The sequence below is a fragment of the Lepidochelys kempii genome, chromosome 14, assembly GCF_965140285.1.
Source record: "Lepidochelys kempii isolate rLepKem1 chromosome 14, rLepKem1.hap1, whole genome shotgun sequence".
NCBI classification, from domain to species: domain Eukaryota; kingdom Metazoa; phylum Chordata; order Testudines; family Cheloniidae; genus Lepidochelys; species Lepidochelys kempii.
Window position 1 is genome coordinate 45,124,075 of NC_136393.1, and position 25,780 is coordinate 45,149,854.

At 51.3% G+C, this 25,780-nt stretch overlaps 1 protein-coding gene across 1 annotated transcript; it reads right to left on the reverse strand.

Annotated features, from left to right (window-relative positions):
• Positions 1 to 1,787: 1,787 nt before the first annotated feature.
• On the reverse strand, positions 1,788 to 25,431 carry LOC140898329 (uncharacterized). Its single transcript, XM_073312012.2, has 5 exons — positions 25,133 to 25,431; positions 24,485 to 24,611; positions 23,851 to 23,964; positions 22,481 to 23,562; positions 1,788 to 4,121 (listed from the first exon to the last, which is right to left on the reverse strand). Exons 1-5 carry the CDS (start codon positions 25,310 to 25,312, stop codon positions 2,169 to 2,171), a joined length of 3,456 nt encoding a protein of 1,151 aa, XP_073168113.1. The 5' UTR covers positions 25,313 to 25,431; the 3' UTR covers positions 1,788 to 2,168.
• Between the last annotated feature and the right edge of the window lie 349 nt (positions 25,432 to 25,780).

Consider the following 25,780-nt stretch of genomic DNA (forward strand, 5'->3'; position numbering starts at 1 on the left):
GAAGCACTTAGAGGAGAGCAAAGTGATCAGGAACAGTCAGCATGGATTCACCAAGGGCAAGTCATGCCTGACTAATCTAATTGCCTTCTATGACGAGATAACTGGTTCTGTGGATGAAGGGAAAGCAGTGGAGTGGGCTTGAGAAAGCCCTGGATGGGACGATTTAATTGGGGATCGGTCCTGCTTTGAGCAGGGGGTTGGACTAGATGACTTCCTGAGGTCCCTTCCAACCCTCGTATTCTAGGATTCTACCACATTCTAAAGGCCACTGTCCTCCATCCCACTAAGGAGTATTAAAAGAAACTACACCAACTGCTCAAGAAACTCTCTGCTACAGCACAGGAACAAATCTACACAGACACACCCCTAGAGCCCCGACCAGGGGTATTCTATCTGCTACACAAGATCCATAAACCTGGAAATCCTGGACGCCCCATCATCTCAGGCATCGGCACTCTTACAGCAGGATTATCTGGCGATGTGGACTCTCTCCTCACACCCTATGCTACCAGCACTCCCAGCTATCTTCGAGACACCACCAACTTCCTGAGGAAACTACAACGTATTGGTGATCTTCCTGAAAACACCATCCTGGCCACCATGGATGTAGAAGCTCTTTACACCAATGTTCCACATGAGGATGGTCTACAAGCTGTCAGGAACATTATCCCTGATGAGGCTATGGCACACCTGGTGGCTGAGCTTTGTGACTTTGTCCTCACCCTCAACCATTTCAGATCTGGGGACAATTTATACTTTCAAGTCAGCGGGACTGCTAGGAGTACCCGCATGGCCCCACAGCATGCCAACATCTTTATGGCTGACTTAGAACAATGCTTCCTCAGCTCTCGTCCCTTAGCGCCCCCTCCTCTATTTGCGCTACATTGATGACATCTTCATCCTATGGACCCATGGGAAGGAGGCCCTTGAAGAATTCCACCTGGATTTCAACAATTTCCACCCCAGCATCGACCTCAGCCTGGACCAGTCCACACAAGAGATCCTGGAAACTATAGTGCAAATAAGTGATGGTCACATAAATACCACCCTATACTGGAAACCTATTGACCTCTATACTTACCTACATGCCTCCAGCTTCCATCCAGGATACATCACACGATCCATTGTCTACAGCCATGCCCCAAGATACAACCGCATTTGCTCCAATCCCTCAAGCAGAGACAAACACTTACAAGATCTTTATCAAGCATTCTTAAAACTACAATACTCCCCTGGGGAAGTGAGGAAACAGACTGACAAAGCAAGATGGAGACCCAGAAGTCACCTTCTACAGGACTGGCCCAACAAGGGAAATAACAGAACACCACTGGCCATCATGTACAGCCCCCAACTAAAACCTCTCCAGCACATCATCAACGATCTACAACCTATCCTGGAAAACGATTCCTCATTCTCACAGACTGTGGGAGGCAGGCCAGTCCTCGCTTACAGACAGCTCCCAATCTGAAGCAAATACTCACCAGCACCACACCACAGAAACACTAACCCAGGAACCAATCCCTGCAACAAATTCCATTGCCAAATCTGTCCCCATATCTACTCTAGCGACACCATCATAGGACCTAACCATATCAGCCATGTCATCAGGGGCACATTCACCTGCACATCGATCAATGTGATCTATGCCATCATGGGCCAGCAATGCCCCTCTGCCACGTACATTGGCCAAACCGGACAGTCTCTATGTAAAAGAATAAATGGACACAAATATGACATCAGGAACGGTAACAAACAAAAGCCAGTAGCAGAACATTTCACTCTCCCTGGACATTCAATAACAGATTTAAAAGTAGCCATCCTTCAACCAAAAAACTTCAAACACAGACTTCAGAGAGAAACTCCAGAGCGACAATTCATTTGCAAACTTAACACCATCAATTTGGGCCTGAATAGGGACTAGGAGTGGCTGGCTCACTACAAAAGCAATTTTCCCTTCGTTGGTATTGACCCCTCCTCATCAGTCATTGGGAGTGGACCACGTCCATCCTGTGTGGATTCTCCCATATTTAATGAGGTATGATCTCTGTCTGAAACTTTTCCCACAGTCTAAGCGCTTGTGGGGGTCTCTCTCTTGTATAGATTCTTCCATGTTGAACAAGATCTGATCTCCATGTGAAACTTTTCCCACAGTCCAAGCACTTATACAGTCACGCTCCTGTGTGGATTCTCTGATGTTTAACCAGCGCTGATCTCTGCTTGAAACTTTTCCCACAGTCAAAGCACTTGTGGGGTCCCTCTTCTGTGTGGACTGCCTGATGACGAACAAGGTGTGACTTTGTTATGAAACTTTTCCCACAATCCAAGCATTTGTGGGGTCTCTCTCCTGTGTGGATTGCCTGATGTTGAACAAGGTGTGACTTTATTATGAAACTTTTCCCACAATCCAAGCATTTGTGGGTTCTCTGTCCTGTGTGGTATGCCTGATGTTCAACAAGGTGTGACCTCTGCATGAAACTTTTCCCACAGTCAAAGCACTTGTGGGGTCTCTCTCGTTTGTGGGTTGCCTGATGTTTAAGAAGGTGTGCACTCTGCTTGAAACTTTTCCCACAGTCAAAGCACTTGTGGGGTCTCTCTTCTGTGTGGACTGCCCAATGTTTTACAAGGTATGACCTCTGCTTGAAACTTTTCCCACAGTCAAAGCACTTGTGGGGTCTATCTTCTGTGTGGACTGCCCAATGTTTTACAAGGTATGACCTCTGCTTGAAACTTTTCCCACAGTCAATGCACTTGTGGGGTCTCTCTTCTGTGTGGACTGCCTGATGACGAACAAGGCGTGACCTTCGTATGAAACTTTTCCCACAGTCCAAGCACTTGTGGGGTCTCTCTCCTCTGTGGATTGCCTGATGACGAACAAGGACTGATTTCTGCTTGAAACTTTTCCCACAGTCAAAGCACTTGTGGGGTCTCTCTCCTGTGTGGATTGCCTGATGTTTAACAAGGGTTGACCGCTGTATGAAATTTTTCCCACAGTCCAAACACTTGTGGGGTCTCTCTTGTTTGTGGGTTGCCTGATGTTTAAGAAGGTGTGAACTCTGCTTGAAACTTTTCCCACAGTCAAAGCACTTGTGGGGTCTCTCTTCTGTGTGGACTGCCCAATGTTTTACAAGGTATGACCTCTGCTTGAAACTTTTCCCACAGTCAAAGCACTTGTGGGGTCTCTCTTCTGTGTGGATTGCCTGATGACGAACAAGGCGTGACCTTCGTATGAAACTTTTCCCACAGTCCAAGCACTTGTGGGGTCTCTCTCCTCTGTGGATTGCCTGATGACGAACAAGGACTGATTTCTGCTTGAAACTTTTCCCACAGTCAAAGCACTTGTGGGGTCTCTCTCCTGTGTGGATTGCCTGATGTTTAACAAGGGTTGACCGCTGTATGAAATTTTTCCCACAGTCCAAACACTTGTGGGGTCTCTCTCGTTTGTGGGTTGCCTGATGTTTAAGAAGGTGTGAACTCTGCTTGAAACTTTTCCCACAGTCAAAGCACTTGTGGGGTCTCTCTTCTGTGTGGACTGCCCAATGTTTTACAAGGTATGACCTCTGCTTGAAACTTTTCCCACAGTCAAAGCACTTGTGGGGTCTCTCTTCTGTGTGGACTGCCCAATGTTTTACAAGGTCTGACCTCTGCTTGAAACTTTTCCCACAGTCAATGCACTTGTGGGGTCTCTCTTCTGTGTGGACTGCCTGATGACGAACAAGGCGTGACCTTCGTATGAAACTTTTCCCACAGTCCAAGCACTTGTGGGGTCTCTCTCCTCTGTGGATTGCCTGATGACGAACAAGGACTGATTTCTGCTTGAAACTTTTCCCACAGTCAAAGCACTTGTGGGGTCTCTCTCCTGTGTGGATTGCCTGATGTTTAACAAGGGTTGACCGCTGTATGAAATTTTTCCCACAGTGCAAACACTTGTGGGGTCTCTCTCCCGTGTGGATTGCCTGATGTTGAACAAGGTTTGACCTTCGTACGAAACTTTTCCCACAGTCGAAGCACTTATGGGGTCTCTCTCCTGTGTGGATTGCCTGATGATTAACAAGCACCGACCTCCATGTGAAACTTTTCCCACAGTCGAAGCACTTATGGGGTCTCTCTCCTGTGTGGATTGCCTGATGATTAACAAGCGCCGACCTCCATGTGAAAATTTTCCCACAGTCTAAACATTTATGGGGTCTTTCTCCTGTGTGGCTTTTCTCATGTGAATTTAGTGCTGACTTTGAACTGAAACATTTCCTGCATTCAACGCATTGAATGGGCTTGTCTACAGTGTGGCTTCTCCCATGGTCATTAAGATCTGTGCGCTTATTGACGCTTTCCCCACTGTCCAAGCATTGAAATGGTTTCTCTCCCGTATGGACTGTCTGATGTGTAACAAGTTGTGATCTCACAATGAATCCTTTCCCACACTCAAGGCAGTGCCAGGGTGTCTCTTCCTTGGGATTTGTCTGCTGCTCTCTGGGATTCTCGTCTCCTCCCCCACCATTCACAGATTCATCCACTTTCTTCCTGGGTTGGTTTATCAGAAGCCTCTCTGACCTGTGCCAATTTCTCCAGGCTTCTCCCTGATTCCAGCAAGGGGAAAAATTCCCTTCAGCTCTTCCCAAAAAGGTCCCCTGTGGTTCCACTTCCCCAGGAACTGCCTCATGATGATTCCCCTCCTTCTTCTCACTCCCTCGCTCAGCACCTGCTGGGAAAGACACAATCCAGGGAGGAGTCATTGTGCTGGGGAGAAAGAGGAATAGCACTGAGGGAAAAGCCAACACAAAGACTGAGCAATTGCATTCTGCCTCCACATCCCACCCAAACATTCACAAGGAAGGAGAGATGGGAAGGGTGGAATGGCGTGAGCAATATCTGCTGACCACAGCCCTGCTCTCGGTGAGATGAAGAAGAACTGAGGGCGTTACTCACATCGTATTTTGGGATTCTCAACTTTTTCCTTCATTCCCTAGACCGTTTCTCTGTCAGGCCTCACCTGTGCTGGTGCACCTCAGAAGCCTTCTGTCCTTCAAATCCTGGAGATCGGACACCCACAGCTCTTCCCCTCGTTCCAGCCGGGCGATAAGCTCAGGTTTGGGAATGGGAAATCCTGTGCAGAGGGTGAAATGATTCCGGATCAGGGTGCATGGAGCATTGGTGGAGGATCTGTCACAAAGGACGTTCCGTGAGTGGAACCTGTCCCTGTGCTCTGCTGGAGGAACGTGGAATCCAAGAGGATGGGAACAGGGTCACTGAGCCCCCTTGCGCAGAGGACGGTGTCTGGGGAGGTGAGTTGAATTATTACTACACCCTCACTAGGCGTTCCCAGGATCTGTGCGCTCTGGGGGCCTTGCTGACTCAAACACAGGTCTGCACTTAAGCCCCTGCCTCTTTCTAAACCTGCAGAGCCCAGAGCTCTCCCCATGGCTGGAGCTATTCCCAAGGCAGGAGATGAACAGGGATTCTATGTGCAGGCAAGAAACAAGACAGACAAGACAATGCAGATTTATGCCCCTTGAAAGCTGGAGGGGTGGGGATGGTTTAGCTTGTCCATTGGGTTTTGACTCCCGTGTCCCAGTGGAGGAGGCACCGAAATGCATGTATTTCTCACATGGCAGCTGTGCATTATGGAACCCATTCGCCGCTGCTCCAACTGACCAGGGAAGAACCTGACCACATTAAGACATACAGACCCCACAGTTTTTAATAACTGAGGGGACGGGAATCTCTTACCCAGCGAGGTCACCGTCTCATAGTTCTCCTGCATGACGTCCCTGTAGAGGGCTCTCTGAGCGGGGTCCAGCAGAGCCCCCTGCCCCTGGGTGAAATAAATAGCCACCTCCTCGAAGGTCACCGGCATCTGAAACACCAAGAGTCCCCCACTCAGCACCTGCTGCCCCAGACACAATCCCACTACTCATGGGAAAGGAAAAAAAAACGTGAAGCTGTGAGAGGGCCAGAGTAGCAGAATCCCACCCCCACCCTGCTCAGAGCAGCCAGGAGGCTTCAGGGGGCGGAGAAGGTGAGAGCTCCCTGTCCGCCCCAGCACACGGAGCACGCCAGGATCTTCTCATTTCCCACATGCCTGCCAGCCACAGACTGGGACAGGAAGCAGAGCTCTGAGCCGGGGACAGGGACAGGAATCCCGACAGCTTCCCTTCGTATTTCACAGCAGCCCCAGGCAAGTGAGGTCAGGCTCCAGCGCTGGGAGCCTGAAAATGTCCCCAGCCCTGCCAAGGTGGTGATATCCTGCCTGAGAAATGGGGGAATGTCCCCTCCCCCTTTCCCTGCCACAACGAGCCTACTAAGTAAATCAGTAGGTTTATCAAACCCTGACTCCTCCCTCCCCCACCCAGCAGCGCCCTGAGACTCCCCTACCTGAGCTGGCTCCATCACAGCCATTTCCCTTCTCTGTCCCCTGGAAGACTGGCCGATCTTTGGTGAAACGTGGACCTGATTCCTCAGCCTGTCGGGGCGAGAGGGAGGTTACAGATGGTTCTGTCCGTGTCTCACCCCGATTCCCCCCAGACTCTTCAGACTGTTGGGGACACTGGGGCATGGCCACTAGGTAACTCAAGGGAATGGAAGACCATGAGTGTGGATAAGCGCCCTCACACTAGGCCCAACTGTCCTTGGCCCCCCCCACCAGGAGGCACTTGCAGCTGTTATGCTGAGGATAACATGTCAGACTGCCTGACACTAAACAAGGCCAAACAGGGCAGATATGGATGAACAATGCTGAATAAAGCAGCTTTATGTATAGTTTAACAAATGATCCAAAACCAAGGAAACTAGCTGGGAACTGGATTGGCTGGTTATATGGATACTTAGGGCAGCTTGCTATTGGATAAGTATGCTGAAGAAAGGATATATAAAAGCCTCTGTAACTTCCTGCTCTGTGTACAGGATTTGAGATTCTCATCTCCCTGTATCTTTTTGAAGCTTCAAATAAACTTTTCTGCTTCTCCACCCCGTTGTGATTATTGGGTGAAGCACATCGGGGAGCGAACCCCCCCACCGCTGTTGCTTGCCTCTGGCACTCGGTGCCGGCAAGAGCTTTTGGCGTCCCTGGGTGGGCGACGAGGCTGCTATTTAGCCTTGCCCGGACCCCTCCTGGAGGTCGAGGATTGCAGCGAGATCCGACGCCCAGCGTGCACTGGTGAGTTTATCGGGGGCCTCGGGGGAGACGCGATTTGATCGACCCTGGAGTGTACAATGGTGCAACGCACTCATATAGTGGAGAAGCCGCTGTGGGCGACGGTGAGGAACCGGTCCGTTGGACATAGGGGAGGAGCAGCTGTGGGCGACAGTGAGGAACCGGTCCCTTGGATAAGGTAGGAACCTTTGAAATCCGGATTGTATGCTCTGTTGGAACCTGGGGACGCCCAGAGTTACCCTGTAGGTATGGGACAGGGACAGAGCTCGGGGGTTAGGGCACAGTGTACGCCCCTAGAATACATTCTAGCAAACTGGAAGGTATTTGGTGCAGATCCGATGACTAAGAGCCAATTAAAACGATTCTGTATAGTTGGCTGGCTTCAATATCAACTAGAGGACCAGGAGTGGTGGCCACCAGGAGGGTCAATTAATTACAACACGATCCTCCAGTTACTCCTGTTCTGTCAGAGAACAAGAAAGTGGAATGAACATATGTATGCGCATTTGTTTCTGGCTTTATGTACTCGACCAGATATTTTACAGCACTCTAATTTGACTCCGACTGGTTCGTTAGTAGCTAATGTTAGTCCCCAGACCCCCACCCCCACTGTAATGGCAGAGCCGGTGTCCCCTTCGGCCCCCACACCCCCACCTTATAAGGGTAGGATGCCTCAGGTTACAGAGACTGCCCCCTTGGTGGGACTCTATCCTTTGCTTACTGAGACTGTTGTGACTTGTCCAGGGGCAGATGGATGTCAGGCTACCACCATGCAAGTTTACACCCTTGTGCCATTCAATCCAATAGACCTAGCAGCTTTTAAAACACGGGCTGGGGAATTCTCCACGAACCCAAGCCGGTTTATTTCAGTCTTTGAGAGGTGCCTCAGTCGTCACAAGCCAGACTCGGACAACTGTAATATCCTCCTGAGAACCCTGTTGTCTGAGGTGGAGAGGGATCTGGTTACATCTAAGGCAAGGGGAGTGTCAGCTTTCAAGCGAAAGAAAGGAAGTTATCTTTCAAGTCCCTATCCCAAGCCCTCGTAAACGGCTCAGGGCATTTCTGGGTATGGCAGGCTTTTGCAGGATATGGATCCCAGATTTTTGGACTATGGGCTAAACCCTTGTACGACTGTGTAAAAGGAGCAGATCATGACCCCTTCTATTGGACCCCAGAGGCTGACAGGGCATTTGAAATCCTGAACAAAAAGTTAATAAGAGCCCCGCCTCTGGGCCTGCCGGATCTCTCCAAGCCGTTTCAGTTGTATGTACATAAACGAAAGGGGGTGGCCCTAGAATTGCTCACAGAGCTGTTAGGAGCACGGAGATGTCCTGTGGCTTATTTCTCTAAGCAACTGGATCAGGTTGCAAAGGGTTGGCCGGCATGTTTCCGGGCGGTCGCAGCTACTGCCCTAGTGCTTGAGGAAGCTGAGACGCTAACATTGGGAGGGGTTATGCAAATCTATACTGCCCATATGGTCCCAGCCTTATTGGATGCAAAGGGAGGGCTTTGGCTCACCCAGGCTCGGATTGCTCGGTATCAGGCTAAGTTGTTAGAAAACTCTGAAGTCACCTTACGGCCTTGCCCCTCCCTTAGCCCAGCCACCCTCTTGCCAGAAACAGAGGAACAGAAACATGACTGTTTAGAGATCATAGATGCCCACTACTCCAGCCGTCCGGATTTAAAGGATGTACCCCTCCCAAATGCAGATTATGAGTGGTACACTGATGGTAGCAGTACCGTAATAGATGGGCAAAGGAGGGCGGGTTATGCTGTTGTGACCCTCCATGACACTGTGGAAGCTGAAGGTTTGCCTGCTGGGACCTCTGTCCAGCTTGTCGAACTAATAGCCCTGACCCGTGCACTTGAACTGTCAAAAGGAAAGCGGGTCAACATTTTTACTGATTCAAAGTATGCTTTTGGTGTGCTGCACGCTCATGCTGGCCTATGGAAGCAAAGGGGAATGCTGACAGCCCAAGGCTCCCCAGTCAAGTACGGGCCCCAAATCCTCCAGCTCCTAGAAGCCGTACAACTCCCCTCGGAAGTGGCGGTGGTACACTGTAAAGCCCATCAAAGGGAAGATCGAGATGTGGCCAGAGGTAACGCCCGGGCGGATAGAGAGGCTAAGCATGCTGCCACCCTGCCATCCCCTCAGGCTGAGAACGCCCATATGCATGCCCTTATCCCATCAGTAGGGGAGCTTCCAACTCCTCAGTACTCTGGGGAGGAGAGACAGCTAACTGACAAACTCGGTCTCCGGGAAAAGGAGAGATGGCTCCATTCCCCGGAAGGGAAGGTCCTCTTACCAAAGGGCCTGATCCGGCCAGTGCTGCAGAAACTACATCAAACCACTCATGCTGGCAGGGAAACACTTATCCAGCTAATGGGAAAATACTTTATCACTTCCGGACTCCGACCCCTGGCTGCCCAGGTACAAGCGGACTGCTTAGTCTGCCAAAAGAATAACCCTCGACCGGGACATCCTGTGCCACCAGCTGCCCTAGAACCCACTCCGGGCCCCGGACAAGTGTGGCAAATAGACTTTACTGAGTTTCCCCGGACCCCAGGGGTTCAAATACTCCTTGTCATAGTGGATCGGTTCAGCGGATGGCCAGAAGCCTTCCCATGCTTTAATTGCACTGCCAGAACAGTGGCCCTCAAGTTTGTTAATGGATCATTCCTCGCTTTGGACTCCCTCTGTGGATGGAATCTGACCACTGGACACACTTTGCGTCAAAAATCATCCAAAGCATCTCACATGCCTCACAGATCCCCTGGAAACTCCATACGCCCTGGAGACCGCAAGCCAGTGGGGTCGTGGAGCGTACCAATCAGACCCTTAAACGGCATCTCTCAAAAGTGTGCCAAGAAGCCTCACTGCGATGGCCTGATACTTTGCCCCTCATCCACTCCGTATCCACGTTCTCCCAAAGGGTAGATTAGGGCTTAGTCCCTTTGAATTATGTTTGGAAGGGCATGGCCTATGAATGGCACCCCGGTTCTGTCAGGGGAATGGGAGTTGGGTAATGGTTTTTTGTCTCAGTATATGTGTTCCCTGTCTGCTGTTCTCTTGTCTCTTCACAGGTATACCAAGGATTCCCAGCCTCTCCCCTTGGACTCTCCCGTCCACTCCTTACAGCCCGGTGACTCCGTGCTTGTTCGTACCTGGAAAGACGAGACTCTCCACGAAAAGTGGAAAGGACCGGCCTGCTGGTCTCCCATACAGCGGCAAAGATCGAGGGACACAAGAACTGGAGCCATCACTCTCGTCTGAAGGCAGTACCCGCCCCCTCGTCAGCAGAACAGTGGACCGTCCAACCTGCTGACTCCTCATCTAGTAATAATCTTGGGCTAAAGCTACTGTTTAAAAGACACAAATAGCGGGCACCTTAACGCTAAAATGGGCCCACCCAGGTACTGAAGACCCTGGGTTGGGAAGACTCTGGTGATAATTAATTGGGTAACATTGTTATTCTCTGTACTGGTATTTTCAAACTGTGCATATCGGGAGCATAACTCCTTTGTTTTGCTTGCACGCCATATTGCTACTTTAACAAACCAGACTCATTGCTGGGTATGTGCTCCAACTCCACTGTCCCCCAAAACGGGAATGCCCCTTGACATGCTGTCCCTGACCCTAGCAGAATTAGCCGCCACCAAAGAGCGGGAAAGAACGGACTCCCCGTTCTGGAATAAGACCTCTTTACAGCAAGCCACCTATCAGGACCAGGAGTATTCAGTTGCAGTACTCACTGAGGGAGTGTTATGTTTTACCCGAAACCAATCTGATCACTATGGGCGTCCTGTGGGAAAAAGCTCCTGTGTTGTTACACAGTGGGTTGATGGGTATTGGATAAAGACCAAAAGGAGAGGCCAGCAGTGTGGGTATAATGGTTCCTCCCCTTTTAGGGAAACTCTTACACATAATCTTACCACAAAAAAAGGGTTTGAAAATATAACTTGCCATCCAGTTAATATCTCCAATGTAGCAAGCCAATGGTGGGTTTGTAGTGGTCCCTATGGCGAGCGTAATTTGAACGGCACAATTAGAAACGCCCCCACTTGTACCCAATCAGGAGGATGGGATGCCCCCTTAGGGGCATATGAACTGTTTGGAAAAACAGCCAAAAGCAGCCTTAAATATCCCAGGAACCCCCTTAAGAAACAGTCCTTACTGGGCCCTACAGGGTCACTATTTTGTATGTGGCCGAAAGGCTTACAAGGTGCTGCTGGCCAACTGGACAGGTAGCTGTTATATAGCTCGTGGAGTTCCTCATCTTTCCATAACTGCCACACTGCCCAAAGGAAAGATTGGAAATGCCCGACACACCTCTGTTGAGTCACGAGAAAAGACCCTGCGGCGACTGACTATGGCATTGGAGGGCAATATAAAAAAATTCCCTCACAACCGAGAAGCTCGTAGGGTGCTCTGTACTGGGAATAGCGCCACTGTTTACCGGGCCAGCCATGGCATGCACAGGCCGCTATACTGTAAGGCTGCAAATGGTACTTGAGAAAGTTGCCTTAGAGTTAAAGGACTCGGTTAGTGATTTAGGGTCAGCAGTAAAAACATTAAATAAAGAGGTACAGCAGCTCAGGACGTTTTCCCTCCTAAACAGGCTGGCTTTGGACTATCTCTTAGCATCCCAAGGAGGGGTTTGTGCCCTCGTCGCGCCCCGATGGTGTGTATATATAAATGATAGCAGTTAAGAGATCTATGAAAAGGTGGTACAGGCTGAGGCCCATGCCCGAGCTGGAGCATAGGTTGCCTATACTGCCCCAGAGAGCGATTCGTTGCAAACCTTGTTTTCAGGCTGGCGTTTGTCGTTTTGGCTGGGTGGTTTATTTAGCCTGTTATTGAAACTTCTTTTTCCTGTATTGCTTGTATGACCAGTCTTATGCTGTGCAGTCTCATGTGTCAGGGCCCAAGTGTCCTTGCCCCCCCACCCCGGCCAGGAGGCACTCGCAGCAGTTATGCTGAGGATCTGCAACAGTATGTTGCAGAGTCAGACTGCCTGACACTAAACAAGGCCAAACAGGGCAGATATGGATGAACAATGCTGAATAAAGCAGCTTTATGTAGAGTTTAACAAATGATACAAAAAACAAGGAAACTAGCTGGGAACTGGATTGGCTGGCTAAATGGATACTTAGGGCAGCTTGCTATTGGATAAGTATGCTGAAGAAAGGATGTATAAAAGCCTCTGTAACTTCCTGCTCTGTGTACAGGATTTGAGATTCTATTCTCCCTGGACCTTTTTAAAGCTTCAAATAAACTTTTCTGCTTCTCCACCCCGTTGTGATTATTGGGTGAAGCACACCAGGTAGCGAACCCCTCCCCTAACGCTGTTGCTTGCCTCTGGCACTGGGTGCGGGCAACAAGACCCTCCCAGTAACAGCATCTCTGAGCCAAATGCTAAAAAAAGGGAAGAACCAAAAGGGCCACTTTGGGAGATTTCCCCCCATTGCAGTGTAAACCCCTCTCCCTTACCAATAGCTGGAGCCCTCTGGTGGCATCACCTGAAGATTGAGCTGCCCTGGACTCCCCTGGCAGCCCCCAGGGACAGACAGGAAGAGGCTGATCCCATTGGTCCATCCGCACACCCCCCCTGCCTGAGCCAGCAGTGACTCCGGTCTGACTCTGGTGTGGCTGAGATCTAAACTCTACAGGGAAATCAGACCAGGGCCCTGGGCAGCCCCCAACACTCAAGGGCACACAGACCCCACCACCACAGGGGTGTCTGTCAATAACACACTCAGAGCCGGGTGGGGGTGTGTGTGGGGCGGGGGGAGGGCGGGGGCTGGGTTTTTTCCGTGTAGCTTCTGCACCCTGAGGGGTTAGTCCCCTGATCGCTCCCAAAGCTGAGAAGAGCTTCTCTCCGCCCGCCTGCCCACATCCCCCCTTTCCCTCGCTGTGCCCCCCACTCACATCCTCCCCCATTCCCGACCTCGCTCCCCTCAGCCCCACAGTCCCCGATGCTCCTCCATTGCCCCATCTTCCCTTCCGTGCACCCCTGCCCCCATCCCAGCCTGCCCCCGGCATCCCCTGCACCCGCCTCCGGCCCCTCTTTATCCTCCTCCCCCTGCAGCCCAGATGTGACGGGGCGGGGCCGCTGCAAGGGGGGATGGGAGGGTCTCTCTTACCTTCCCCCCGAGCGGGGCCCCCCGGGGCAGGGGCCGGGCCGGGAAGGGGCCCTGGCCGGGCTGGGGGCTCTGCCCTGGGAGAGGCTCCCGGGGAGCAGCGGGCAGGGCCCGGCTGGAGGTTCCCCTCTCGCGGCTGCAGCCCGGGCTCCGGGCTCCCAGCACCAGCCGCCGGGGCGCGGGGATCTCGCCGGGAGCCAGAGTCCCCGCAGCGGCTGCGAGTCACTTCCTGGGCCGGGCCTGAGCCCCGCGATCGCTCCCCCCAGAGCCGCCCCCCAGCCGCTCCTGGGTCCTAGCGATCAACCCACAGTAATCCAGCCCCCTGCCCAGCCCCTGCCCCCTGGGGACCCAACCGCCCCTGGGCTCGGGGAGCTTCTCCCAGCAGTAAGGGGTCACCCCGCCTCGAAACTTCTCCTGTCAGCATTCAGTCTCGCTCGCAGCCTCCCTGCAGGACTGACCGGGCACCGGCCGCTGGCTGATCAGCCCGTCTGCGGCAAACTTCTCTCCATATTGGGCTGGCAGAGGCCTTGCTCTCACCGCCTCTCTGGTCACCGGCTACTGGCCCAAAACCTCTGGTTGTTTGAGCTGACTGGGCCAGATTTGCAGGGGGGAGCGAGGGAAGGCAAAAGGAGAGACAGCAGAAGTGGGGGTGGCATAATTGTTTAGACCACTGGCAGAGGTGAAAGTAAGCCGGTCTGATCCAGTCTGGCGGACCCGGCAAGAGCCAAGACACCGCTGACTGCACCGGCAGGGGGCAGCTTCCCCAGGCCGGTGATGTGAAGGGCTCCGGCCACCGGTACCACAGCGGAGCCCTGGGCCCTTTAAATCGCCGCTGGAGCCCCGGGGGTCCCGGCTGCCGCTGCAGCTACTGCTCCTGCCCTGATTTCAAGGGCCCGAAGCTCCCAGCAGCTGCTCACGTACCAGGGGGAGTTCAGGATTTAGCCAAAATCAAACTCAGTGGAGTTGAGGATGTCCGCTGGCTCCCCTTCTCTGGTTTGCCCTGCTGAGCGTGTCTTTCAAGACCAGGATGATGAAAGCCCAACAGTGCCATGCTGGGGCCCAGGAGACAGCGGGTGTGAGACGTACCCCAGGGTACAATCTGGACTGTTGAACTGCTTAATTCTCCATCCCAGGGCATGTTTTACACTGCTTCCCAGGCTGGATAAAAATCAATGAGTTAAACAAAAATCAGTGTTTTTATTTAAATTGGATTTTTTTTTTGATGAAAAACCTTTTTGAGGAAAAAACTTATCTAAAGATACGTTTAATTAAGATACATTGTAGCTCAAAGATATCTCATCCTGGAATAGGGATTGTAAATTCTAATTCTATAGTATGAGACAATATATTCATGGAATGTTTAAGAAAAGTTTTGTACATGAGTTCCAATAGTTGATGGATTAGGGACCCAATTTTATGGGGTTCCACAGGCTTCTGTATAGATTATTTAGGTTAATCTTTCCATCTACCCAATGGGACTCAGTGCTCAGTCTAGAAGATCCCATCAGAGATGCTTAGTTTCCCAGTTCTCAAACTGTGGCTTTGTGTCTCCAGAGGTAACATGCTTGTGAACAGCCAAAATGTTTTAAAATCAATTAATATAGAGAGGTGAGAAATAACAGACCTCACCTCTATTGTCCCCCTGCAAATTTCTGTACACAGAGTCAATCCCTTACCCCTCTCCAAAAGTGCAAAGTTTCAAAAAGTTGAATGAATAGAAGAATGTTGGAGGCGGAATAGATCTGGACAAGGAGAAGAAGTCTGCAGATAAATGTGAGAAACGATGGACATATGCTTTTCTGTTAAAATATTGTATCTTTGCTGTTGAAGAAAAAAATCCAGAATACTTAACGTAGTTGTTTTAGTGAAATAAAACAATTTAAACATCTGTCTGGTGATGTTCTCCTCCACCGCGTGGCATGAATGAAATAACCAAACAATGAAATAACCAAATGCAAATAAATGAAATGAAATAACCAAACAATCATTCATTGTCTGATATAGCTGTAAAACTAACCTGAAAAGTTTTCAAAATAAATCACTGTTTTAAAATGTATAGTGTGTACCTTCTAAAAATGAAACCTACATCTATCTCTGAGTTGTGTAGAATATCATGGAGCAGGTCCTCAAGGAATCAATTCTGAAGCACTTAGAGGAGAGCAAAGTGATCAGGAACAGTCAGCATGGATTCACCAAGGGCAAGTCATGCCTGACTAATCTAATTGCCTTCTATGACGAGATAACTGGTTCTGTGGATGAAGGGAAAGCAGTGGACGTGGTGTTCCTTGACTTTAGCAAAGCTTTTGACACTGTCTCCCACAGTATTCTTGTCAGCAAGTTAAAGAAGTATGGGCTGGACGGGCTGGGGACTCTGCCCTGGGAGAGGCTCCCGGGGAGCAGCGGGCAGGGCCCGGCTGGAGATTCCCCTCTCCCGGCTTCAGCCCGGGCTCCGGGCTCCCAGCACCAGCCGCCGGGGCGCGGGGATCTCGCCGGGAGCCAGAGTCCCCGCAGCAGCTGCGAGTCACTTCCTGGGCCAGGCCTGAGCCCCGCGATCGCTCCCCCCAGAGCCGCCCCCCAGCCGCTCCTGGGTCCTAGCGATCAACTTACGAAAGGATCAGCATCCCTGTGCCCAGCTCCTGTTACACTCACAGGCTCCAAGGTCAGAAGGGACCATCATGAGCATCTTGTCCAGGGATTCTCACGACCAAATTTGGTGGCCTCAGAGGGTGGCCAGCAACTCTCGCTGGTGCCCGCTCTGACACTTGCCTCTATAATCCCAATTAATTTACTAGAAACCAATAAATATGCACAGAGGTAAGAGGGGGGAACACTCCTCCTAGTGTGGGGAACTTTTCTGACTTCTACCGAGCCCCAGAGGAAATGGCAAGCAAAAGGATCTGAGTCCTTTACCCAGAGGCCTGCATGACCTCGAGGACCCCTCCCCCCCGCCCGCTTCCACTCTGGACCCCCGTAACCCCAATGATGGGCCCAGGGATCACTCAGGACAGCTGTCCCCATTGTGGGGTGTTCTCTCCACTCTGGATGCTTCCTTCATCATTGCACAGAGTTAAGAACAAATACAATGCATTAAACAGCAAGTAATACAAAAACAAAGAGAAAAGTGGGAAAGATGAAAGGAAAACATGTCACCCCGCTCTGTGGGGGTGAACCCCAAACAACCCTCTCTGGAATGCCAGGGAACTTCACAGTCTGTCCCTCCCACATCCAAGGCCTCCTGCCCAGGCCCTGGCTGTGCTGCAGGTATGCCCAGGGTTGGACACTAACTCTGGTGTTGGCCTCAGGCTCCAGGTAGTAGGACCCTTCTTCCTAGCATCAGCTGCTTCCTGTCAGGGTTATGATCCCCCACCCAGTCTGGCCTGCAAGGCCTCTTGGTTGAGGGACTCTCCCTGCCCTGGGCCCTTTGCCCAGGGTCCCCTTCGCTCACTGCTCCCGGCTGCTCCAGTTTCCCTCTGCCACCAGCCTCATTATTCGGCTGTATTAGTTACAAAAGTTTTAGCATCATCATAAAAGAAAGAGAACGAAAGAGAAAACAACCTTCCCATCTACAAATGATCTGGACCAAACCTAGAAAAAGCCGGGAAGTAATTTTACCAATAGATGGAAACGGGGCTCTAAGATCTGAAAGTCCAACTGTGCTTTGAAGTTCATTGAGATTTCCCTGCCCACTCCAAGTGTCTGTGACACTTCCTTCTCCAGCCCTCCGGAGTCTGACTAAGATCATAGACATCAAAGCTGTGACTCCTAAGCATGGAGAGCCGGGGACAGGGTGGTACGTGACACCGTGGGAGATGGAGGGATAGAACGGAGGCAGGTTAAACTTTCCATGGCTGGGACAGAGGCTGCTGTGTGGAGAGAGGAGCGTGACAGTGAGAGGGGAAGGAGGGAATCTCTCGCACTCACCCCGTTGCCCTGAAATAGCACAGAAGCGAAAACTCCACATTTTACTGTCCCTTCTCCCACCTTTTTAGCATCTGGTTAATTCTGGCCCATAAGGGATAAAATGTAGAAACAGTAAATGCTTGACTATCTGGGAATGAGACAACCTGGCCCCAAAGGGGGAACTCAGGGACTAGCAATCACTCTGCTAACGGAAGGTCGGGGGTCAGAAACTGTGTTCCCTGCAGGCTACGCAGCTGCACTGCAGGCTGTGGAGGGCCGTGGAGGCAGGCAGGGAGAGGAGCCCCTCCCCAGGCTTGGCCCAGGTCCACTGGAGCTGCTGGGGAGTGGAACCCCTCCCTCAGTCCGGCCCAGGACCACAGGAGCCGCCGTGGCTGGGGAGAGCTGCCTCTGACCTGGCCCCAAACTGCTGTGGTGAGAGAGGGCTGGGGGAGTCCTCTCTCCACTGCAGTCTGAACCCCAAACCCCTCATCCCCAGTCCCAACCCCCACATGCCTAGCCAGAGCACTCACCCCTCCGCACCCCATCCCTCTGTCCCAGCCCTGAACCCCCTCTCACACGTCAACCTCCACATCCCCAGCCCCACCCCAGAGCCCGCACCTGAATCCAGAGCCCTCACCCCCTGCACCTCATCCCTGTCCCAGTCCTGAGCCAGTTCCCACACTCCAAATCCCTCGGCCCCACCCCCACCCCATGAATTTTGTTCTGTGCGCCAATATGGAGATGATGTGTCACATACTGGTGCGTAGAACCAAATTCATTCCGCACTTGGACGTTAAAACTGAGGGAACACTGGTCAGAACACATCAGATGCTGAGCGGGGTCCAGCAGAGCCCCCTGCCCCTGGGTGAAATACACAGCCACCTCCTCCAAGGTCACCGGCATCTGAAACAACAAGAGTCCCCCGCTCAGCACCTGCTGCCCCTGCCACAGTCCCACTAATCATGGCAAAGAAAGAAAAGAGTGAAGGGTCAGAGTAGCAGAATCCCACAGGCACCTGCTCAGAGCAGCCAGGAGGCTCCGGGGGCTGGGAGACGGTGAGAGCGCCTTGTCCCACCAGCACACAAAGAATGGGAGGGTCTTCTCATTTCCCACACGCCTGCCAGCCACAGGCTGAGTCGGGAAGCAGAGCTCCGAGCTGGGGACGGGGACAGGAATCCCGACAGCTTCCCTTCCTATTTCACAGCAACTGTTACGAATTATTCCAGTTAGGACACGTACAGTTCGTTTCTAGGCTGAGGCAACCAAATAAAGACAGACTGCAGAGTGTCTCAGCGTTTGTAGGTTTATTACGCTCAAGGGTGGTACCGTTCTCTTAAGCAGAGCGGGACCCCGATTACAGGTTACACAAAGATTAGATACTGTTGGCAAAACATCCTGCCTGTGAGCCTCAGGGCACATAACCCAACAAACAGGCCTTCTCCTTATCTATCACCAATCCACCTTGCCCCTGCAAAAACGCTGAATTAGCAGCTATTTCAGGCATGTCCGCTAGTTCCTGTCTCCTTTGTTTCCCTTATCTTGAAACTGTCCAGGTGTCCACTCTGAAGGATCCTCCTTCCTTGGTACGTGATGTGCTCACTTCTAGTTAACGGCGGAGAGGAAACCCAAAATGGAGTCACATATGCTAACTAGGTTAATTTCCCCTAACAATTATGAACAGGAGACTGCCAGGCAACTTTCCTACAACTTTTCTATGACAAGATAACTGGTTCTGTGGATGAAGGGAAAGCAGTGGACGTAGTGTTCCTTGACTTTAGCAAAGCTTTTGACACTGTCTCCCACAGTCTTCTTGTCAGCAAGTTAAAGAAGTATGGGCTGGACAAGTGCACTATAAGGTGGGTAGAAAACTGGCTAGATTGTTGGGCTCCATGGGTAGTGATCAATGGCTCCATGTCTAGTTGGCAGCCAGTATCAAGCGGAGTGCCCCAAGGGTCGGTCCTGGGGCCGCTTTTCTTCAATATCTTCATGAATGATCTGGAGGATGGTGTGGACTGCACCCTCAGCAAGTTTGCAGACGACACTAAACTGGGAGGAGCGGTAGATACGCTGGAGGGTAGCGATAGGATACAGAGGGACCTAGACAAATTGGAGGATTGGGCCAAAAGAAATCTGATGAGGTTCAACAAGGACAAGTGCAGAGTCCTGCACTTAGGATGGAAGAATGCAATGCACCGCTACAGACTAGGGACCGAAAGGCTTGGCAGCAGTTCTGCAGAAAAGGACCTAGGGGTGACAGTGGATGAGAAGCTGGATATGAGTCAACAGTGTGCCCTTGTAGCCAAGAAGGCCAATGGCATTTTGGGATGAATAAGTAGGGGCATTGGCAGCAGATCGAGGGACGTGATCGTTCCCCTCTATTCGACATTGGTGAGGCCTCATCTGGAGTACTGTGTCCAGTTTTGGGCCCCACACTACAAGAAGGATGTGGAAATATTGGAGAGAGTCCAGCGGAGGGCAACAAAAATGATTAGGGGACTGGAACACATGACTTACGAAGAGAGGCTGAGGGATCTGGGATTATTTAGTCTACAGAAGAGAAGAATGAGGGGAGATTTGATAGCTGCTTTCAGCTACCTGAAAGGAGGTTCCAAAGAGGATGGATCTAGACTATTCTCAGTGGTAGCGGATGACAGGACAAGGAGTAATGGTCTCAAGTTGCAGTGGGGGAGGTTTAGGTTGGATATTAGGAAAAACTTTTTCACTAGGAGGGTGATGAAACACTGGAATGCGTTACCTAGGGAGGTGGTACCTTTGGGGGGGGAAGGATAGCTCAGTGGTTTGAGCATTGGCCTGCTAAACCCAGGGTTGTGAGTTCAATCCTTGAGGGGGGCATTTAGGGATGTGGGACAAAAATGGGAGATTGGTCCTGCTTTGAGCAGGGGGTTGGACTAGATGACCTCCTGAGGTCCCTTCCAACCCTAATATTGTATGATTCTATGTGGTGGAATCTCCTTCCTGAGAAGTTTTTAATGTCAGGCTTGAGAAAGCCCTGGATGGGACGATTTAATTGGGGATCAGTCCTGCTTTGAGCAGGGGGTTGGACTAGATGACTTCCTGAGGTCCCTTCCAACCCTCATATTCTAGGATTCTAGGATTCTACCACATTCTAAAGGCCACTGTCCTCCATCCCACTAAGGAGTATCAAAAGAAACTACACCAACTGCTCAAGAATCTCTCTGCTACAGCACAGGAACAAATCTACACAGACACACCCCTAGAGCCCCGACCAGGGGTATTCTATCTGCTACACAAGATCCATAAACCTGGAAATCCTGGACGCCCCATCATCTCAGGCATCGGCACTCTTACAGCAGGATTATCTGGAGATGTGGACTCTCTCCTCACACCCTATGCTACCAGCACTCCCAGCTATCTTCGAGACACCACCAACTTCCTGAGCAAACTACAACGTATTGGTGATCTTCCTGAAAACACCATCCTGGCCACCATGGATGTAGAAGCTCTTTACACCAATGTTCCACATGAGGATGGCCTACAAGCTGTCAGGAACATTATCCCTGATGAGGCCACAGCACACCTGGTGGCTGAGCTTTGTGACTTTGTCCTCACCCTCAACCATTTCAGATCTGGGGACAATTTATACTTTCAAGTCAGCGGGACTGCTAGGGGTACCCGCATGGCCCCACAGCATGCCAACATCTTTATGGCTGACTTAGAACAACGCTTCCTCAGCTCTCGTCCCCTAGCGCCCCCTCCTCTATTTGCGCTACATTGATGACATCTTCATCCTATGGACCCATGGGAAGGGGGCCCTTGAAGAATTCCACCTGGATTTCAACAATTTCCACCCCAGCATCGACCTCAGCCTGGACCAGTCCATACAAGAGATCCTGGACACTACAGTGCAAATAAGTGATGGTCACATAAATACCACCCTATACTGGAAACCTACTGACCTCTATACTTACCTACATGCCTCCAGCTTCCATCCAGGATACATCACACGATCCATTGTCTACAGCCATGCCCCAAGATACAACCGCATTTGCTCCAATCCCTCAGGCAGAGACAAACACCTACAAGATCTTTGTCAAGCACTCTTAAAACTACAATACTCACCTGGGGAAGTGAGGAAACAGACTGACAAAGCAAGATGGAGACCCAGAAGTCACCTTCTTCAAGACAGGCCCAACAAGGGAAATAACAGAACACCACTGGCCATCATGTACAGCCTCCAGCTAAAACCTCTCCAGCGCATCATCAACGATCTATAACCTATCCTGGAAAAGGACTACTCGTTCTCACAGACCATGGGAGGCAGGCCAGTCCTCGCTTACAGACAGCTCCCAATCTGAAGCAAATACTCACCAACACCACACCACAGAAACACTAACCCAGGAACCAATCCCTGCAACAAATCCCATTGCCAAATCTGTCCCCATATCTACTCTAGCAACACCATCATAGGACCTAACCATATCAGCCATGTCATCAGGGGCACATTCACGTGCACATCGATCAATGTGATCTATGCCATCATGGGCCAGCAATGCCCCTCTGCCACGTACATTGGCCAAACCGGACAGTCTCTATGTAAAAGAATAAATGGACACAAATATGACATCAGGAACGGTAACATACAAAAGCCAGTAGCAGAACATTTCAGTCTCCCTGGACATTCAATAACAGATTTAAAAGTAGCCATCCTTCAACCAAAAAACTTCAAACACAGACTTCAGAGAGAAACTCCAGAGCGACAATTCATTTGCAAACTTAAAACCAACAATTTGGGCCTGAAGCGGGCTCACTACAAAAGCAATTTTCCCTCTCTTGGTATTGACCCCTCCTCATCAGTCATTGGGAGTGGACCACGTTCATCCTGTGTGGATTCTCCCATTTTTAATGGGGTATGATCTCTGTCTGAAACTTTTCCCACAGTCCAAGCACTTACAGAGTCACTCTCCTGTGTGGATTCTCTGATGTTGAACCAGCACCGGTCTCCATGTGAAACTTTTCCCACAGTCCAAGCACTTATAGGGTCTCACTCCTGTGTGGATTCCCTGATGTTGAACCAGCATCGGTCTCCATCTGAAACTTTTCCCACAGTCCAAGCACTTATAGGGTCTCACTCCTGTGTGGATTCTCTGATGTTTCACCAGCATTGATCTCTGTATGAAACTTTTTCCAGTCCAAGCACTTGTGGGGTCTCTCTCCTGTGTGGACTGCCCGATGTTTTACAAGGTATGACCTCTGCTTGAAACTTTTCCCACAGTCCAAGCACTTGTGGGGTCTCTCTTCTGTGTGGACTACCTGATGTTGAACAAGATGTGACTTTCTTATGAAACATTTCCCACAATCCAAGCACTTGTGGGGTCTCTCTCCTGTGTGGATTGCCTGATGACGAACAAGGCGTGACCTTCGTACGAAACTTTTCCCACAGTCCAAGCACTTATAGGGTCTCACTCCTGTGTGGATTCTCTGATGTTTCACCAGCACTGATCTCTGTATGAAACTTTTTCCACAGTCCAAGCACTTGTGGGGTCTCTCTCCTGTGTGGATTGCTTGATGATAAACAAGATATGACCTTTGTATGAAACTTTTCCCACAGTCCAAGCACTTGTGGGGTCTCTCTCCTGTGTGGATTGCTTGATGATAAACAAGATATGACCTTTGTATGAAACTTTTCCCACAGTCCAAGCACTTGTGGGGTCTCTCTCCTGTGTGGATTGCCTCATGTTGAACAAGGGCTGACCTTCGTATGAAACTTTTCCCACAGTGCAAGCACTTGTGGGGTCTCTCTCCCGTGTGGATTGCCTGATGACGAACAAGGTCTGATTTCTGCTTGAAACTTTTCCCACAGTCCAAGCACCTGTGGGGTCTCTCTCCTGTGTGGCTTTTCTTATGTGAATTCAGTGCTGACTTTGAACTGAAACATTTCCCGCATTCAACGCATTGAATGGGCTTGTCTACAGTGTGACTTCTCCCATGGTCATTAAGATCTCTGCGCTTATTGAAGCTTTCACCACTGTCCAAGCATTGAAATGGTTTCTCTCCCGTATGGACTGTTTGATGTGTAACAAGTTGTGATCTCACAATGAATCCTTTCCCACACTCAAGGCAGTGCCAGGGTGTCTCTTCCTTGCGATTTGTCTGCTGCTCTCTGGGATTCTCGTCTCCTCCCCCACCATTCACAGATTCATCCACTTTCTTCCTGGGTTGGTTTATCAGAAGCCTCTCTGACCTGTGCCAATTTCCCCAGGCTTCTCCCTGATTCCAGCAAGGGGAAAAATTCCTTTCAGCTCTTCCCAAAAAGGTCCCCTGTGGTTCCACTTCCCCAGGAACTGCCTCATGATGATTCCCCTCCTTCTTCTCACTCGCTCGCTCAGCACCTGCTGGGAGAGACACAATCCAGAGAGGAGTCATTGTGCTGGGGAGAAAGAGGAATAGCACTGAGGGAAAAGCCAACACAAAGACTGAGCAATTCGATTCTGCCTCCACATCCCACCCTAACACTTACAAGAAAGGAGAGACGGGAAGGGTGGAATGGCGTGAGCAATATCTGCTGACCAGAGCCCTGCTCTCGGTGAGATGAAGAAGAACTGAGGGCGTTACTCACATCGTATTTTGGGATTCTCAACTTTTTCCTTCATTCCCTGGATGGTTTCTCTGTCAGGCCTCACCTGTGCTGGTGCATCTCCGAAGCCTTCTGTCCTTGAAATCCTGGAGATCGGACACCCACAGCTCTTCCCCTCGTTCCAGCCGGGCGATAAGCTCAGGTTTGGGAACGGGAAATCCTGTGCAGAAGGTGAAATGAGTCCAGATCAGGGTGCATGGACCATCGGTGGAGGATTTGTCACAAAGGACGTTCCGTGAGTGGAACCTGTCCCTGTGCTCTGCTGGAGGAACGTGGAATCCAAGAGGATGGGAACAGGGTCACTGGGCCCCCTTGCGCAGAGGACGTTGTCTGGGGAGGTGAGTTGAATTATTACTACACCCTCACTAGGCGTTCCCAGGATCTGTGCGCTCTGGGGGCCTTGCTGACTAGCTTGTGCAGCCAAGAAACAATACAGACAAGACAATGCGGATTTATGCCCCTTTGAAAGCTTGAGGGGTGGGGATGGTTTAGCGTGTCCATTGGGTTTTGACTCCCCTGTCCCAGTGGAGAGGGCACCGAAATGCATGTATTTCTCACATGGCAGCTGTGCATTATGGAACCCATTCGCCTCTGCTCCAACTGACCAGGGAAGAATCTGACCACATTAAGACACGCAGACCCCACAGCTTCTAATAACTGAGGGGACGGGAATCCCTTACCCAGCGAGGTCACCGTCTCATAGTTCTCCTGCATGACGTCCCTGTAGAGGGCTCTCTGAGTGGGGTCCAGCAGAGCCCCCTGCCCCTGGGTGAAATAAATAGCCACCTCCTCGAAAGTCACCGGCATCTGAAACACCAAGAGTCCCCCACTCAGCACCTGCTGCCCCAGACACAATCCCACTGCTCAGGGGAAAGGAAAAAAAAAACATGAAGCTGTGGGAGGGCCAGAGTAGCAAAATCCCACCCACACCCTGCTCAGAGCAGCCAGGAGACTTCAGGGGGCGGAGAAGGTGAGAGCTCCCTGTCCGCCCCAGCACACGGAGCACGCCAGGATCTTCTCATTTCCCACATGCCTGCCAGCCACAGACTGGGACAGGAAGCAGAGCTCTGAGCCGGGGACAGGGGCAGGAATCCCGACAGCTTCCCTTCGTATTTCACAGCAGCCCCAGGCAAGTGGGGTCAGGCTCCAGCACTGGGGAGCCTGGAAAATGTTCCCAGCCCTGCCGAGGTGGTTATATCCTGCCTGAGAAATGGGGGAATGTCCCCTCCCCCTTTCCCTGCCACAATGGGCCTACTTAGTAAATCAGTAGGTTTATCAAACCCTGACTCCTCCCTCCCCCGCCCAGCAGCTCCCTGAGACTCCCCTACCTGAGCTGGCTCCATCACAGCATTTCCCTTCTCTGTCCCCTGGAAGACTGGCCGATCTTTAGTGAAACGTGGACCTGATTCCTCAGCCTGTCGGGGCGAGAGGGAGGTTACAGAAGGGACTTCTGTCCACGTCACTCCCCGATTCCCCCCAGACTCTTCAGGCCCTCCCAGTAACAGCATCTTTGAGCCAAATGCTAAAAAAAGGAAAGAACCAAAAGGAAAGGCCACTTTGGGAGATTTCCCCCCTTTGCAGTGTAACCCCTCTCCCTTACCAATAGCTGGAGCCCTCTGGTGGCATCACCTGAAGATTGAGCTGCCCTGGACTCCCCGGGAGCCCCCAGGGACAGACAGGAAGAGGCTGATCCCATTGGTCCATCCGCGCACCCCTCTGCCTGAGCCAGCAGTGACTCCGGTCTGACTCTGGTGTGGCTGAGATCTGAACCCTACAGGGAAATCAGACCACGGCCCTGGGCAGCCCCCAACACTCAGGGCACACAGACCCCACCACCACAGGGGTGTCTGACAATAACACACTCAGAGCCGGGTGTGTGTGTCGTGGGGGGGGAGTTGAGGGGGGGTTGGGTTTTTTCCTTGTAGCTTCTGCACCCTGAGGGGTTAGTCCCCTGATCACTCCCAAAGCTGAGAAGA

Excerpts from the sequence above, each read along its gene's own strand:
- LOC140898329 (XM_073312012.2), bottom strand. The coding sequence starts at position 25,312 with ATGCTGTTACTGGGAGGGCCTGAAGAGTCTGGGGGGAATCGGGGAGTG. Across the intron at positions 24,612-25,132 it reads CTGTGATGGAGCCAGCTCAG|ATGCCGGTGACTTTCGAGGA; the intron begins GTAGGGGAGTCT and ends TTGGTGTTTCAG. Across the intron at positions 23,563-23,850 it reads TCGGAGATGCACCAGCACAG|CAGGTGCTGAGCGAGCGAGT; the intron begins GTGAGGCCTGAC and ends TGTCTCTCCCAG.